This window comes from Zootoca vivipara, chromosome 12, assembly GCF_965207765.1.
Source record: "Zootoca vivipara chromosome 12, rZooViv2.hap1.1, whole genome shotgun sequence".
NCBI classification, from domain to species: Eukaryota; Metazoa; Chordata; class Lepidosauria; order Squamata; family Lacertidae; genus Zootoca; species Zootoca vivipara.
This window is the reverse complement of record NC_142595.1, coordinates 48,341,253-48,358,678: the sequence shown is the minus strand read 5'-3', so window position 1 is coordinate 48,358,678 and position 17,426 is coordinate 48,341,253. Positions and strand designations below refer to the sequence as shown.

The 17,426-nt window shown below is 50.9% G+C and overlaps 1 protein-coding gene across 2 annotated transcripts in view; it reads right to left on the bottom strand.

Moving 5' to 3' along the window:
* Nucleotides 1-17,426, bottom strand: part of CARMIL3 (capping protein regulator and myosin 1 linker 3) — a 75,678-nt gene that overhangs the window by 43,130 nt on the left and 15,122 nt on the right. For both annotated transcript variants that reach the window (XM_088656246.1, XM_088656247.1), the window contains exons 2-9: nt 15,727-15,821; nt 12,877-12,927; nt 10,844-10,903; nt 10,624-10,745; nt 7,465-7,562; nt 3,079-3,149; nt 2,240-2,313; nt 838-913 (exon numbers count right to left, since the gene is read on the bottom strand). In XM_088656246.1, the coding sequence (XP_088512372.1) occupies nt 838-913; nt 2,240-2,313; nt 3,079-3,149; nt 7,465-7,562; nt 10,624-10,745; nt 10,844-10,903; nt 12,877-12,927; nt 15,727-15,821 (647 nt within the window). The remainder of the gene's footprint in view (nt 1-837; nt 914-2,239; nt 2,314-3,078; nt 3,150-7,464; nt 7,563-10,623; nt 10,746-10,843; nt 10,904-12,876; nt 12,928-15,726; nt 15,822-17,426) is intronic.

Here is a 17,426-nt window from a genome sequence, read left to right as displayed (position 1 = left end):
TGCATGATCAAGCTTTCTTTAGCCTCAGTCCTTGCTTTCCCCCCGCAGGACCTATTGCAGTCATCAGCAGTCGTTAACAGCCATCTACAGGTTTACCACTCCTACAGCCCATCACCCATTCCCATCACCCCCACCCACCCTCTCACTGTATATAAGAGTCTGGTTACTTCTGTTTCATTATTGTTATTGTTATTGTTATTGCCAAAGCCATTCCTCTGAACAGGCTCCTTTGCCTCTAAGACTTGCGGAGGAGCAAAAATCCCAGGTGTGGGTTTTCCTAAGAGTGAAGGAAATCCTTTGTTCCGTGCACCCACTTGGTTCCTGTCAGTGGAGGCATTCGTTGTTTTGGAAGTTTATTTTTATTTTACTGCATTTCTATCCCACCTTTCTCCCTCCAAGGAGCTCAGGGTGGTATACACAAGTTCTCCCTGCTCATTTAAATACCCACAACAACCTTCCGAGGTAGCCTAGGCTAAGAGGCAGCGAGACTGGCCCAGGGTCACCCAGTAGTGAGCTTCATGGGCCGAGTGGGGAATTGGGCCCTGGTCTCTCCCGGATCCTAGTCTGGCACGCTACCCACTACACCGCACGGCTGTCAGCCAGCCCCCGACTTGCCTTCCTGTTTAACAACCAGTCCAGAGGTTGTCATTGGCTGTCAGAATTCCTCCTCCTCCGTCTCAGAGTGGCCTTTGCAGGACTCGGCAGGGAGGAGGACCAAACCTGAATTACTTGGCTCTGCCAGTTGTGGGCTCTGGCGCCACCTAATGGTAGCCTCCCTGCCTCCCGACCCAATCGGCACCCAGCCGCCTGCCCGCAGGGCCAGCTTGGGAGACCTACCAGCCGCAAGTCCTTGCAGTAGAGTTTGGTGAACCACTGGTTGTATGCCAAAGCAGCCACGATCAGCGCCAAGTCCCTGCGAGGAGAAGCAGAAAGGGGAGAGAGGGAAATGGTATTAAGAGAGGGAGTGGCAAATCCTTGCCTGGACTGACTCCAGCTACAAAAAGCTAAGCTGGAGTCAAGTCATGGGGTCTGAGCTTCTGCCCACCATGAACCATCATGGGCGACAGCAGCAGATACCGTCTACAGTATTCTGATTTTATTCTCTTGCTAATTGTGCTGTTTGAAATGTGTGTTTTATATCTGACTTCCCTTAGCAATGTTTCGTTTCGACCTCTTTAATATTTCAGTGCCCTGTTAATTATGTTGCTTTGAATATATGCTCAACAGGGCCGGATTTAGGTTCAATGAGGCCCTAAGCTACTGAAGGTAACGGGGCCCTTTATATGTCCAGATGACCTTTGTCAACAACAAATGGTCGCCGTTTTTAATGTTGAATATATGCTATATGGTAATTTATGGGCCTAACGGGAATCTAAAGCCATTTTATTTGTTTTTTTATCTTATAGTTTGGAAATGTACATCCAGGTTTTTGTTTCCTTTTTAAATTTTTTGGGGGCCCTCAAGAGAGTGGGGCCCTAAGCTATAGCTTTTTGAGCTTATACAGTCATAACTTGACATCCGAAGGCTTTGACTTCCGAAGAAATTGACTTCTGAAGTCAAAGCCTCCGGAAGTCCGCCCAGCGCGCGCGTTCTGCGCCTGCACAGAGCAGCGCGTGCGGCTGCGCATGCGCCGTAGCAGCGCTTCGACATCTGAAGACTTCGACTTACGAAGACGACCGCAGAACGGATCGTCTTCGTAAGTCGAGGTACCACTGTACGTAAATCCGGCACTGGCCGTACACTTAACGCACATCGCTTCCCCTCAAGGGAAGCCTGGGAACTTCAGTTTGCCCCTCGCCCAAGCTACAATTCCCAGCACCCTCCACAAACAACAGCTCCCAGAATTCTCTGGGGGAAGCTGTGCACTTTAAATGTCTGGTGCGGGCGACCTGGGTGCTTCACAAAGCAATCTTCACAAAAGCCTTCCAATGTAGGCCAACACTATTAGACCCATACTGCAGATAGAAGGGGGGAGACTGAGGCGCTTGCCTAAGGCTACCTAGTGAGCGCATAGCAGTTTGAGGATGGATTTGAGGTCTGTGGGGCTACTTGGAGGGTGGACGGGGGTAGGGTAGGGGTAAGCGAGTTTTTAATGTTCTGTTCAAAGCCGCCCAGAGTGGCTGGGGAAACCCAGCCAGATAGGCGGGGTAGACATAATAAATATTATTATTATTATTATTATTATTATTATTATTATTATTATTATTAACAGAGGTGGTTTTACGTGGCTTCTCCTCACCGGCTTTCCAGGTGACAGAAATCGAGGAGGTTGAATTCCCGGTTGTCTTCGGAATGGTAAATTGTGTCAACGTCCTACAGCGCGGGGGATAGACGGGTAGCCAAAAAGAGATCAATTGATGATTAATATAAGTTTCCCTTAAGGAGCTCCAAGCAACATAAAAAGGTTTCCCACCACCACCACAACAATCCTGTGAGGTAGGCTCAAGATGAGCCAGTGAGTTTCAGAGTTTTGAATGGAGGAAGAGGCAAATTGTGGCCTCCCCACCACAAAAACCAAGATAATATATCCATCTTCATACACCCACAGAGCGTGCATGAAACCATTCTGCTGCCAGATCTCCCCCCCCCCCGTCTCTATTTCCAGCCAAAACTTCCCGCTATACAAAAAGCCAAACAAAAAAACCCACACACATATTTTTCCAAGGCTGCCGTCATCACTGACTGTGGCCTGGATTTGCCTGTCACATTCGCCCAGAAACCTCCCAGAGCAGATCTGCATATTGTTTTTGAGCAGAAGAGCAGGAAACGAGGGTTTCGGAAACATAGCAAAGGTGCCTCAATTTGAACCAAACCCTTCGGAGAGGCGGAAGGGGGGGGGGGAACCGCCACCCCGTGTGAGTTGCTCCACCTAGAAGTCCTTGTGGCGAGAGAGGAGGTGAGAAAGCTTCCACCAAAGCGGCCACATCCTGAGCAATTGCTACTTTTCCGGCGGTTTCTTTTTCAGGATGCAATAGCTAACCACCTTGCTCCGGCGAAGGGGGTCTCTCTCCGCAAGGTTATCCGAGAGGGCACCTCAGAATCGGGTCGTGCAAACCGCCGCTCGGCCCACCGACTTACCCACTGCACCTCCTCGCGGCAAGAGTGTCCGTTGTAGTCGCAGAGAGCCGCGTAGGTTTCGGAAAAGCCTCCTGAGGAGAAGCAAACAGGCCCATATTATTGCTTAGGCTCCTCCGTACGGAAGCCTTGTTTTCGCAAATGCCGGGGGATCTATTTTGGCTAGCTGTTACTCCAAGTAGACCTGCTGAAATTCACAGGCCTGAATTTGCCACGGCTGTTCAACCCGGCAGGTATGCTCTGAGGAAAAGCCAGTGGAATACAACCCGAACGTCTGGCATAAGTCCTACTCAGGGAAGACCCACAGAAATTAATCGACACGGCCAACTTGCTTGTATCCTGCATTCCCATTTCACCTTTTTTCTCCAAGGAGCAAAAAAGGTGGCGTCCATGGTTCTCCCCTCCTTGTGAGGAAAACTTGAATCCAACCCAATGTTTTCCTTTCCCTTTATTTTTATTTTTTTTAAAAACAAAATATGAAAATCATTGTCGTTGTGAAATGATAATAATGATTAAAGCCACTATGATAAAAACCGATGGGCAATAGGAATATTTAACCCATCGTGCTTTAAATTTGTACATTAATATCAGCAGTCCAATCAAAACAGACAAGTGTAAGCAGGTCAGATCTTCATCCAACTGGGATTGCCTTTCCAATCTTGCAGCATAAGTCTCTTAACTGTTTTTTATGTCCATCTGTTAAGTCCTATGAAGCCGTTGCAGAGACTGAAGCTTCCACAGCTGCCTAAGTCCCCTTCTCTCCAAGGTTTCCCCCAAGAAATCCTAGACTGTGCCTGAGTGACACTAATTTCTCCTTCGCCCTCTTCATGCCTCTCCTGGTTCTTCCTCCCCACAAAATGCATTTCTTAAGCCAAGGTGTGTGGGAAATTGCAGCCAACCAATGCGTGAAGGGGTTAAAACCACAGGGGCAGATTCCTAGACTCAGCTAGGTCACACCCCCTTTTCTCCAATGAGGGGAAGTGAAGCCTTCTCTTCCTGTTCCTTCCTTTCTGTGCCATGGAACCCACCAGGGAGGACATTTTATCCAAGCTCGGAGCATGTGCTTGAAGCTATCTTTCTGTATTTTCTACCCAAGAATATTCTGCCTGCGTTCTCCTCGCTGCTGCTTGGATAAACACATGAATCTGACTTTTGGAACATTTTGTTAGTAAAGCATTTTAAACTTGCTAAACTGGTGTGGTCTGATCAATGCTTGGATGGAGGGGTAGAAAACGGTGAGTGCTGTATGCAACTAAATGGGATATGGAAAGGGTTCAAAAGGCTGCGTTCCCTACAATACTGCTGCTTAAAGTTGTGAGTTTAAATCAGCGTTTCTCAACCACTGTTCCGTGGCACACTAGTGTGCCGCGAGATGCTGGCTGGTGTGCCGCGACGTGCGGCGACGAGAAGGGCGATTTGCATTGTCACGTGCCTGGCGGCCGCCAATAAACAGCACTCACCCGCCGGAAAGCAATAGTTCTCCTCTTTCCCAAAGCTCAGTGCAAACGAGCCTGGCGGCCGCCAATGAACAACACTAACCCGCCGGAAAGCAATATTTGGCAAGTGTTTCTTACAGTCATAATTATAATATAGGGCGGCACAGAGTTAATTTTTTTAACTTTTTTAATGGTGGTGTGCCTTGTGATTTTTTTCACGGAACAAGTGTGCCGTGGCCCAAAAAAGGTTGAGAAACACTGGTTTAAATTCTGCTGCTGGGGCTCCTCTTCTGCTGAAGAGTGTGTAAAGCCCGGATTTTGAATCTAGATACCCACCAATTCTTTTGTTATTTACCCCACACGTGTGGGTCACAGGACCATATACCGCCCCGCCCCCCGCCCCCGGCAACCAAGATCGACTGCTGTTAAATAGCTGGCGTGCTATCTTCATCTTGGTCGGCTGCAAGCATGACGGTTTGCGCAGGAGAAGCAAAAGGAAGCCTTGCCCCATGCAAAACAGCATGTGGAACTCAAACCCACAAGACGCAGCAGCAAAGGCTGGCTCGGAAGAGCTTTGAAAATCTATCAGGCCAGAGGTTTCCAAACTGTGGTCTGTGGACCACCAGCAATCCACAAACTTCATTCAGGTGGCCTGCGGATTTGTGTTTGGAGACGGGGGAGGCGGCACACCCGTCACATTCAGGGCTCTGATTGATTCGCAATTGGATCTTTAGCACTCGCATTCCGTTTTACTGAATTGCAATTTGGATTCTGTGGGATTGAAATCGCAATACAATAAAAGGCAGGGCGTGAGAAATAAAGCGAGCGAGAAAAATAAGATTCGTTCCCTAGCACAGCGCATTAAAAATGCTACCACGGGCAGAAAAACAATTTAAGTGGTCCGTCAAGACCCTTAGCAATTTTCAAGTCGTCGGGGGGAGGGGGGGAGTTTGAGAGCCACTGTCAAAATTCGATTCCAGCCTCCCCCCAAACCCCTATTTGTCACAGGCAGCGAGAAAATGGTTAGGCCAGGGGTCAGCAAACTTTTTCAGCAGGGGGCCGGTCCACTGTCCCTCAGATCTTGTGGGGGGCCAGACTATACTTTTTTGGGGGAAGGAATGAATTCCTATGCCCCACAAATAACCCAGAGATGCATTTTAAATAAAAGCACACATTCTACTCATGTAAAAACACCAGGCGGACCCCACAAATAACCCAGAAATGCATTTTAAATAAAAGGACACATTCTACTCATGTAAAAACACGCTGATTCCCGGACCATCCGTAGGCCGGATTTAGAAGGCGATTGGGCCAGATCCGGCCCCCGGGCCTTAGTTTGCCTACCCATGTCTTAGGCTGACATGGATCTTCCCTGTCCTCAGTCGTTCTCAACCAGTGTGCCCTGGCACCCTGAGGTGCCTTGAATGATAGTCAGGGGTGCTGCGGGCAATACTGGCCTCTGTCCCTTTTTCCTTCCCTCCCTCCTCTGATGCCCTCTCATGTCTCTACCTCCCAAAGGCTTGCACAGCTGTTTGTTGCAGCGGTCCTGGCTACAAGCTCCGCAGGTGAGTCGTGCCTCTGGGGTTGCCAGGAGCTGAGGCGGCCTCGGAGTAAGCAGGCGAGGAGCCCAGCCAGCCAGTCCGCCAGCCCTTGCTTAGGGAATGGGCAGATGGGTGGGAAGCTGGGCAGGCAGGCAGGCAGGCGCTGTGCTGGCCTTTCTTGTGCTTGCTGTGTGCAATGCCTGCCGGGGAGCTGAGTGCCCAGTGCTGAGGGAAAACCTTTCCACTATGCAGGCCTGGCAAGGTGAGTAAGATGCTAGCCTCAGCCCTTGTTGTTGGGAATGGACAGACAAGTCCCAGGCCCCTGTGGGGCAGTGTGAAGAAGCACCTCTCTTTGCGGCATGGGGTGGGCAGCTCAAAGACCAGGAGCGGCGGCAGAGGCTGCCCAAAGGACTCCCAAGGCATACCTGCCAAGTCCCGGACTGCAGAATCCGGGACCGGCAGCCGCGTGACACCGGAAGTTGCGTTGTCACAACGTCCAGTGTCGCTTTGCCCATCTATGGGCACCAAACATGGCCACCGCCGGCTTCGAAAGTCACGTCTACGCATGTCCGGAAGTGCACAGATGCAACTTCCGGTGTCGCTCTGCCCATCTATGGGCACCAAAAATGGCCGCCGACACTGAAAGTCGCGTCTACGCACTTACGGACATGCGTAGACGCAACTTTCGAAGCCGGCACTGGCCATTTTCGGTGCCCATAGATGGGCAAATCAGAAAGGAAAAAAAATGGCCGCCGGCAGGAAAATAACGGGAGACAAAGTGATACGGGGGACTGCCGGGAAAAGGTAAGAAAAAAACAGGGGTTTCCCGGGGAAAACGGGTTACTTGGCAGCTATGCTCCCAAGGAGGGGAATCCAAGAGAAGGGTGTTTGAAAAGGGGTGAAGGGCTGTCCACTCTGCAGGCAAGGGGTGACAAAACTAGGGATGCAGTTGGTCAAGGGAGGCGTGGACTCAGAAAGCTTGAAAACCTCTGCCTGCCTTGATGCAATATACCTTTGATTACCCGTTCTTAAGAGGCAGACTTGAGAAGATGCCTCTGACCGCCAAGCCCGGATTGTGGGCCCTCGAGGCCCATTTGGCTGCTAGCCCCGGAGACAGAAGGCTGGGCTGAATGCACTTTCCTGCCCGATCCAGGAAAGCAATTTGTGTTTTCTTCAGGACACCGCTTCCGGGATTCAGGTCAGTGGGTTAAGTGCATAATGCAGCGACTGTAATTAAAATTTCATATAATTTCCTGTGAATGAAGATCGCACTGCCTCCCTCTCTGGGATGCGATGGGCACTGGGAAGCTGGAGAAAACCCTGGCAGGTTCTGGAACATTCCACACACAAACAACACCCAATGGCCGCCCCCTCCCTCCCTCCCTCGTCTCTCCATCATCTTCCCCCCTCACCGCATATGCTGTGTGCGGTGGAATTGGAGCTTTCCGAATTGGGGGACATGTCTCGCGGCGTCTCGGGGGTCTCCACCGTCCCATGGCGTATGAGGCAGCTGCGACAAGGGGAGGAGAAGGAAGGCATTTCCTGAGTTATTTTATTATCATTTATTTGATTTATATACCGCCCTTTATCGAAAGATCACCGTGTACAGCGTACGGCATCAAACACACATTTTATGGAGCATTGTACAGTGGTACCTCGGTTCTCGAACGTGATCCGTTCCAGAAGACCGTTCGACTTTCGAAACGTTTGAAAACCGAGGCACAAAGGGCCGGTGGCAAGTTCAAATGGAAAAATTGAAAAACACGCAGCGGAAGCCGTTCCAATTCCAAGGCGCGCTTGAAAAACGGAAGCTATTATTTCCAGGTTTTCGGCGTTCGGAAACCGAAACGTTCGGCTTCCGAGACGCTCGGAAACCGAGGTACCACTGTAATAAAAAAGCACAACAATGGACAGCAGAACAATAAAATAATCAGAATAACAGTCGCATCACCACCAAGCTTCAACTGATCTGATAGTCTTGTCTAAGTACTGCATCACAAGAGCACGACAAGATATTGATCGATTGATCCACCCATCCATTCTCCAAGGAGCTTAAAGTAGTATCCATAGTCCCCCCCCATTTAATCCTCACAATAATCCACACCTTTCAACATTTCTCCGATGAAAATAGGGACATCCTAACCCCGTGAGATACTGTATATTCCTGCGTATAAGACTAATTTTTAACCCAGGAAAATCTTCTCAAAAGTCGGGGGTCGTCTTATACGCCGGGTTGTATTTCTTTTACGGCGAATATATCCCAAACTCTATATTTTAACTGGAAAAGTTGGGGGTCGTCTTATACGCCCAGTCGTCTTATACGCCGGAATAGGTAGGTTAGGCTGGGAAACTGTGACTGTCCCAGGGTCACCCATTGAAGATTCATAGCTGAGCAGAGATTTTAACTCCTAGACCCACTCTCCATAAACCACTACGCCACGCTGCTGGACTGAAAGTGTGAGGGATATGGACATGTAAATTTGGGGGTTGCCTCTTCCCTAATGCAGGGGTGGGGGACCCTTTTTGGTCCCCCCCCCAGGTTGCCAAACTACAACTCCCACCAGTGCCGGCAAGCACTGCCAATGGCCAGCGATGGTGGCAGCTGTAGTTCAGCAACCTCCAGAGGGCCAAACATTTGCCCACCCTGACCTAGAATCATAGAATCGTAGAGTTGGAAGAGACCACAAGGGCCATCCAGTCGAACCCCCTGCCGAGCAGGAAACACCATCAAAGCATTCTTGACATATGCCTGTCAAGCCTCTGCTTAAAGACCTCCAAAGAAGGAGACTCCACCACACTCCTTGGCAGCAAATTCCACTGCCGAACAGCTCTTACTGTCAGGAAGTTCTTCCTAATGTTTAGGTGGAATCTTCTTTCTTGTAGTTTGAATCCACTGCTCCGTGTCCGCTTCTCCGGAGCAGCAGAAAACAACCTTTCTCCCTCCTCTATATGACATCCTTTTATATATTTGAACATGGCTATCATATCACCCCTTAACCTTCTCTTCTCCAGGCTAAACATACCCAGCTCCCTAAGCCGTTGGGTAACAGCTTGTCGCCTGTTTGCCTGCCTCCTCCTTCCACTCTTTCAAAAAGGGGGATTTAAAATCCTCCTGCAAGAGAACTCAGCTGTCTGGGTCAGGAAATGGACCCCTACAAGTTGTTGGGGATCGCAAGCAAGGAGAGAGCTTTGCCACGGTTTCACTCTTGTCGTGTTTTTGGGCTTCCCGCTGCGGCCTCTGGTTGGCCACCGTGAGGACAGAATGCTGGGATGCTAGACTAGGTTTTCCCCCACCACTCTTGGAATCATAGAATTGAGGAGTTGGAAGGGAACCCAAGGGTCATCTAGTCCAACCCCCCTGAATTGCAGGAATCCTGCCCACAGCCGTCCCTGGGTGGGCTCAAACCACCAACCTTTGGGTCAACAGCCAGGTGCTTTGCTCATTGTGCCACAGGAGCCCTTGACCTGATCCAGCAGGGCTCTGCTTATGAGACACCAGCAATGGGGGAACCAGAACAACCTTGAGGTCGAGCTTCCTGGGATTAAGGGTAAGGCAAGACAAAATCAGGGGGGTGGGGACTTTGGGGGCCAAGCCGTCTCCGCCACTGCAAGGATGTTGTTAACCCCAGGAGATAGAAATCGATTAGCGTGAAAACAATTGGGAGGGGGAGAGAAACACCACTGTCAAAAGCTATATTTCTCAGCAGGCACAGGGCGGTCTCTCTTTGTGCCAGCCTCTTCCAACCTCCAAATAAAGTTGAACTACAACTCCCAGCGCCCCTGGCGCCTGGCTGGAATGAACGGGAGTTGTGGGAGTCAAGTGCATTCCAGGAGTTTGGAGATCCGCGGATATAAAGTGGTCTGAAGCACTCTTACGCCGTAGCATTATTATTATTTTTTAATCCACTTTAAAAAAAAGAAATAGACTTATTGTGGCTTGGAGAAAGATGGGCTATGGATTGCTAATGGGGAGACGTCTAAAAGCATGAGAAGAAACTGGCAGCTGGATCAGGCCAGGGGCCCATCTGGTCCATCGTCCTGTTCTCGCAGCGGCCAGGCAAGGAAAACCCGCAAGCGAGACCTAAGGGCAACAGAAACACGGCACTCCCCGCTCCTGCGGCTTCTAGCAACTGGTTTTCAGACCCAGCCTCTGAGTGCAGAGCTATTTCGTAAACACCCTGCAAACAAATCAGAATTAATGCCGGGTGCGCAATTAAAGCTATGCACAAGCAGATCAGGATGAAAGCTCAAGAAAGTGGGTGTCTGGAGGGAAGGCTGCTAGTCTAGCCTTTAGCATCCCTACGGTGAAAATCCTATACATTCCGCATTAGAATTTAGAGAGGGAAGTCAATTCCACACAGACAAGAAAGACTCTGGGCTTTTTCTATAGTTTATCATCACCAATGTCACCTCCATGTTTTCCGCAACATGGAAGCACACCTTGGTCCTCTGCTCACGTCCGCACACAGAGGTTGTCGTGAAAGGTGCCGTTGCGGCGAACAGCTGAGAAGTTGGCAACCCCGCCACCCGCAGCCAACGTTCTCCTCGCCCTACGGCTTCTTCATACTCACACAGAGGCCGGGCTAGGGAAGATTTTGGCTAAGGAAGTGTTGACGTGCCTCGTGACCTGGTCGGCGCTTTCCGGGGTGGGGAATTTCAAGCTGTAGTTGGCCTTCTCCGTCTCCACCAGGATCTGAATGCGGAAGGGAGGCAAAAGGCGTGAGCACCCGACAGGCGCCAATGTCGCCGTCGTAAGGGCACCCCTTGGCGGGAGATGCCCGCTGCTCCTACCTGGGTGTGATGAAGGGCGTTTAAGGCTCGGATCTCCAGGACGTTGAAAGAGCATTCGAGCTGCGCGGGAGGGAAAAGAAGAGTCACTTGTGGTGACGCGACAGAAGCGAATGTCGCACCCGCAGCGCACGTTCACAGTGCACAACTTCCCCTGAAGAATCCCGGGAATGGGAGTTTTAAGGATGCTGTGAATCGTAGCTCTCCAGGGGGTAAACAACCACCTCGCAGGGTTGTTGTGAGGATGAAATATGGAAGAGGGGGACCAGAAGCCTAGAGATCCTTGGAAGATAAAAGTGGCTATATATAAATGCAATAATAAATAAATAAACTACAGTTCCCGGGATTCTCTGGAGGAAGCCATGACTGTTAGACTGGGGAGGGTCAGTCTGGATGACACCCAGAGGCCCCTTCTAAGCCTGTGATCCTGTACCTGTGAGGTGAGAATGGGTAAGAGGAAACCTGCTGAACCACCCAAGCCAGTTGCTTTGTGAAGGTAAGGGCTTTAGCTGGCCAATTAAGTGCCGACATTTACATGTCGAAAGAGGTTGCCATGGAGACGGGCCTTCTCCCACCTCTCACCCGATGGAGAACAATAGGCCAAGGTGCATGTTTTTTGACTGACACCGGAAGCAGGAGACCCAGAGGCTTCTCTTGTTTTGTGCTGGATCCCAAAGCGATCTGTTTGGGGCTTCCCTGAGAACCTAATGGGGAAGCAAGATCTCTGGGAGTGAGCCAGGTCATGTGTGTAAATAAAACCGTTTATCTTAAAAACACCATTGTCTCGATGGACCTTTGTCCCAAGGAAACCAAACTCTGGGGTAAGCACTGGGGCCCAAGGAGTCTCTCACTGCTCAGAGATCGGGATGTACACAACGATACATTTAAAGCACTTTATTTCCCCAAAAGAATCCTGGGAACTGTAGTTTATCCATTAGGTAAAGGTAAAGGGACCCTGACCATTAGGTCCAGTCGTGACCGACTCTGGGGTTGCGCGCTCATCTCGCATTATTGGCCGAGGGAGCCGGCGTATAGCTTCCAGGTCATGTGGCCAGCATGACAAAGCCGCTTCTGGCAAACCAGAGCAGCACATGGAAACGCCGTTTACCTTCCCGCTGTAGCGGTTCCTATTTATCTACTTGCATTTTGACGTGCTTTCGAACTGCTAGGTTGGCAGGAGCTGGGACCAAGCAACGGGAGCTCACCCCATCACAGGGATTCGAACCGCCAACCTTCTGATCGGCAAGCCCTAGGCTCAGTGGTTTAACCACAGCGCCACCTGGGTCCCATTACAGAGTTACAATTCCCAAACAAAACTACAGCGGAACCTCTGGTTAAGAACGTAATTCATTCCGGAGGTCCGTTCTTAACCTGAAACTGCTCTTAACCAAAGACACCAGTTTAACTAATGGGGCCTCCTGCTGCCGCTGCACCGCCGGAGCACAATTTCTGTTCTCATCCTGAAGCAAAGTTCTTAACCTGAGGTACTATTTATGGGTTAGCGGAGTTTGTAACCTGAAGCATTTGTAACCCGAAGCGTTTGTAACCCGAGGTACCACTGTATACTTTGTTGTGCTTTAAATGTACAGTGTGTAAAGGTAAAGGTAAAGGGACCCCTGACCGTTAGGTCCAGTCAGGAACGGCTCTGGGGTTGCATGCTCATCTCGCTCTATAGGCCGAGGGAGCCAGCGTCTGTCCGCAGACAACTTCCTGTGGTCATGTGGCCAGCATGACTAAGCCGCTTCTGGTGAACCAGAGCAGCGCACGGAAACGCCGTTTACCTTCCCGCCGGAGCAGTACCTATTTATCTACTTGCACTTTGACGTGCTTTCAAACTGCTAGGTTGGCAGGAGCTGGGACCGAACAACGAGAGCTCACCCCGTTGCGGGGATTTGAACCACCGACCTTCCGATCAGCAAGCCCTAGGCTCAGTGGTTTAGACCACAGCGCCACCCCAACCCTCCAGTGTGTAGAGAGGTATAAATGTATTTTAAATCACACACACACACACACACCTCATTTGTTCCTCCACTCACCTTGGCTGGTACCTTTAGCCCAAAGAGATAGATTCGCCAGGTGGTGAGAACCTGTTCGGAAAAGGGCGAAGCACAGAAGAGATGAACGACAGCGCAATCCTTTTCTGTTTTCCCTTTAAGACACAATCCTCATGTGGATGTTGCGTTGCTTTTTCCTGCCTTCTGCTATCTCTGTCTCTCCAGACCTCTTTCCAAACATGTCTTCCCAACCTGGATCTTCTAGAATACTGATGAGCGTTGAACTTGTTTATTTCGGAAGACATTTTGCCTCTGACGCAACGCTTTGGCAGGGAAGAATTCCATTTCCCCAAGATTGCCGTTTGGCCTTTTCACAATTAGTGCCAATTGTTACCTGCCCTTCAATCTGCAGGTCCCAGGGTGGGTTGCAAATTTTTTTTGAAAATCCAGAATTAAAGTATTATCATGAGCGGTGTTGGTGGTGAAATGAAGGGGGTTTAACTCCCGTTCATTGGATGTTTTTAAACGGAGGTTGGATGGATGGCTGTCCTGGAGATTCCTGCATTGCAGGGGGTTGGACTAGATGACCCCTAGGGGTACCTTACAACACTACAATTCTATAATTCTATTTATTACAGCGCATGAGCTCTCGACAGCTTCATGAGTAAGTTGCGCAAGAGCGGCTAACCTATTGAAACCTTTAGCAAGCTAGAAATTATGCTGGTTGCTGGAAATCACATTTGCAATGTTGGGAAGTGAATTACTGATTTCCCAGCCTGCCGTGTCTTTCTCTCTCTCCTGCTTCATCTCTAAGCCATGATGATAAAATAAGCACTCAGGGCACTCCAGAAATCAGGGGGTCAGCAAAGGAAACAAATGTGTTACTTTGTGCCAATTGGGGGGGGGGGACAGAATGAGTATATGCTAGAACTTTACTAGGGAAAAAACTCTGCTCGCTCTCCAGACATGGGGTCGCCCCATTTTGTTTCATGCTTAAATCACAGTGTGGGGCAGAAGCTGGAAATTCAACAGGTGCAGCGTTTCAACCCCATGGCTACACCTGTTGAATATTGGCCCATAGTAAACCTTTCAAAGGCACAGGTTTCCGATGTTCCTGGCACCCACCGGGGGGGGGGAGGTGGCAGCTTTTTGGGGGGGCTTCCTCTGATACAGTGATCGGAAGATCACCCTGTTGCCCCTTAGCTGAGGGGGGGCGTGTCCTGTCCCCTGAGCAGGCACCCCTTTTGCCCTAGAAGTTAACTGCTCCTGATGCCCCCTTAATTTCAACCCAGAGCCTTCCCCACCAAACCTCCTCATCGCTTGGCCACTGGCAGATCAGCTCCCTCCTCCCACCCCCGGAATCCTTTGGCCTTTATTCCGTATCCTTCAATCACAACAACCTTGCGAGGCGGACAGGCAACACCAGGCACCCAAGGGTGCTCAGTGGGTTTCGTGCCCAAGCGGGGCTTGGACCCTGGGCCTGGCAAATTCACACACAAGCACAAGCCACCGTTGCAGGGAGTTTCGCCCAAGCCCCTGCCTTGCCAAGACCTCCCCTCTTCCGAATCCTGGGGTGGGAACGGGGTGGGGGGAAACTATAGGCTCTTTTTGCATTGGCCGATGCAAAGTACCCCCCTCCTTTCTGCCACCCCCCTCCCCTGTCTGCTCCTGCCTGTGACCTCCAGTTTTGCTGCCAGCAGCAAATTTGCAAACCCTGACCTAATTTGCGAGAACAGGATTCGAGAGCTGGAGAGTTTGAGAGAAGAGAAGAAATGTTTGGGTGGGGAGGAATAGGGAAGAAGGGCTGTGAGTCGCTCCCCAAGGCCATACCACTGGGAAGAAGGACAAGGGGCCGGTGTGAGGCGCCCCCCCCCACTATTTCAGAAACTCCCCACTTTGTTTAGAGCAGCGTTTCTCAACCGGTGTTCCGCAGCACAGTAGTGTGGCGCGAGACACCGGCTTGTGTGCCGCGACGTGCGGCGAGGAAAAGGGCGCTTTGCATTGCTGACGGACTTCCGGCGAGGCAAGATGGCGCACGGCACGGCAGCGCGAAGCTCCTGAGAGCGACCAGCGTGCCCGTGCCGCCAGCCTAGCCTCCAGACCGCCGGAACCGCCGCAGCCAGTACGCGGGCGCCCCCTCCGCGACCCCACCGGAGCGACACCGAAAGCGCCCGGCTGGAGGATTGACGGACCCCTGGGCTCCGCGGCAGCCGCGTGGGCGTCGGAATCGCCCGGCGGATCAAGCGGGGAGCCGCTAAAGCCCCCCAGTGAGCCCGCCTGCGGCCGGGAAGAGCTCCGAAGCCCGGGACCTCCCACCACGCGACGGCCCTGCCTCGTCGCCGCAGCCGTCGCCACCCCAGCCGCCCCAGGAGAAGAGGAAAAGGAGGGAGGCCCCCCCCAGGTGAGGGAAAAAGGGAAAGATAGGGAGGAGAGGGCCCCTCGCCACCCCCCAACCCAGGTGAGAGCGCCTGGTGGGTCTGCCTGGCTACCGCGCAGCAGTTCTTCAGTGGCATGTTTTTCCCCTCCAAACTAAACTAAATATAGGGCGGCACAGAGTTGGTGTGCCGCGGGATTTTTTTTCATAGAACAAGTGTGCCGTGGCCCAAAAAAGGTTGAGAAACACTGCCCTAATACACCGCATATTGGCACTCATCAAAAACTCTTCCTAAGCCGGGAAGAACCGATAAGCAGCCTCCTCTCTGACATTTCCCTGCTACCACCACAACACCGGCCTTCGCTTACTTAGCACATTAACCTGTGTATAAGGCAACCCTCAATTTATCACCCCAAAAAATTCGGGGGGGGGGAAGGTTGTCTTATACATGGGAAAATACGGTATTTCCCCACCACCACCTGGTTCCCCCAACCCCCCCCCCCCAGCGATTCTCTCACCAGCACCCTGTCCTCGCTTTTCTTCGGCTTGGTTTCTAGCTTCACCCTCACCAGCAGGTGGATGGGAGGTCGGTTCAGGAACTTCCGGATGCTGTCTGGAAAGGAAGCGTAGCGGGTTAGGATCCGGAGGCTGGGACCCAGTGAGGCTGGTTGGGCAAAATGCAGGGAGGCAACCAGTAGGGGGAGCCAGAGCCAATGAGCCTCCGCTGTCCAGTGTCAGGAAGGAAAGGCTGTCGCTGAGCTGTCCTGTCTTCCCTTCCCTTGGTGAACTCCAGGTCAGCTTTCCAAAGAAAAGCAAGGGTCTAGGATTCTGGGAACGAATAAATGAGAAGGGTGGCAGGCAAAGGTGCCATGGAGCTTGTGCAGAGTGCCTTTCCCTCCCCCACCAAGGTAACCGCTTCCTCTAAACATATTTTTTCATGTCTGCAAAAAGGGAGGAACTAAGAGACTGATATGTTCTCCTAGTATAGAGTTTTCAGAGTTGCCCGTGAGGAATCCTGGAGGATTCCATGAAAATGTTTACGCAACTGCTTAAAGCATTTAAGCTTTTCAAAGATTGAGTCCTGAAGCAAAATATGAAAATCACTTTCTTTTTTTTAAAACACAAACACACACACACACACACACACACACACACACACACGTTAGATTCTGCAGATTTTGCAACATTTCCAGAACATACAAATGTTCCACTGGATATAAAGTTATAATCATGATTTCAGCCTCTACACACCGGGGTAAACAAAAGGTGACTGAGAATCTGGAGAGATTAAACACTTCCCCCAAATTACATCCTTTTAGCCCTTTCCTAGCCCAAATTCGCTACACAGCTATGACGCTGACTAGATGGCATTAAGCCAGCCGCTTTCTTAAGCCCAACCTACCACACAGGGTTGTTGTGAAGATAAAACAGAAGGGGGCATATGAAAAGGTAGATAAAAATGTAAATAAAACAATAGTGGTCTCTTTCTTATTAGGATTTCATGCATTCTAGGCCCCTGCCTTTGGGGCAAAAACTTTAAAAGAAAGAGATTCTGGGGTTAATAATAATAATGATAATTTATTATTTATACTCCGCCCATCTGGCTGGGTTTCCCCAGCCACTCTGGGCAGCTCCCAACCGAATATTAAAAACACAATACAGCATTAAAGATTAAAAACTTCCCTAAACAGGGCTGCCTTCAGATCTTTTACTCTTGATCAAATTAAACCCTACACGTTGCTTCTAAAGGAAGATGTCCTGGGGGGCTCAAGGGCTCCTGCAAATTACGTTCCCCGATCTGGGGGTCTCAAATGTGTTAAGGAGCGACGTGGAGTAGAGGAAGGCGCTCTGTGCATGCCCGGGGGAATTCTCTTCATGGCATTGCTCCATTGCGTTGTCCTGGGAGCTGAAGGGAGGACTTTTCAGGAGCTCGGATCGACCCGCCAGAGGCAGGCAGTCACCATTCAATCCATCGCTTTGCTCCGGTTAGCCTCTCCGCTTCAGCCAAGCAAAAGTGTACAGGATGAAACCGTCCCCCGCTACTGCTTCCTTCTTTCCAACTCGCAACGCCTCGGGGTAAACTGAGGCCACCGGCCGCCTCTGTCTGGTGTGAGCTGAGAGAAAGAGAATGAGCGTGTGTTTGTGTGTGTGTGTTTTGTGTGTGTGGTGTCCTCGGCTGGGCGTGCAGGGAACTGGGGCGAAGCATTGGAGGTGACAG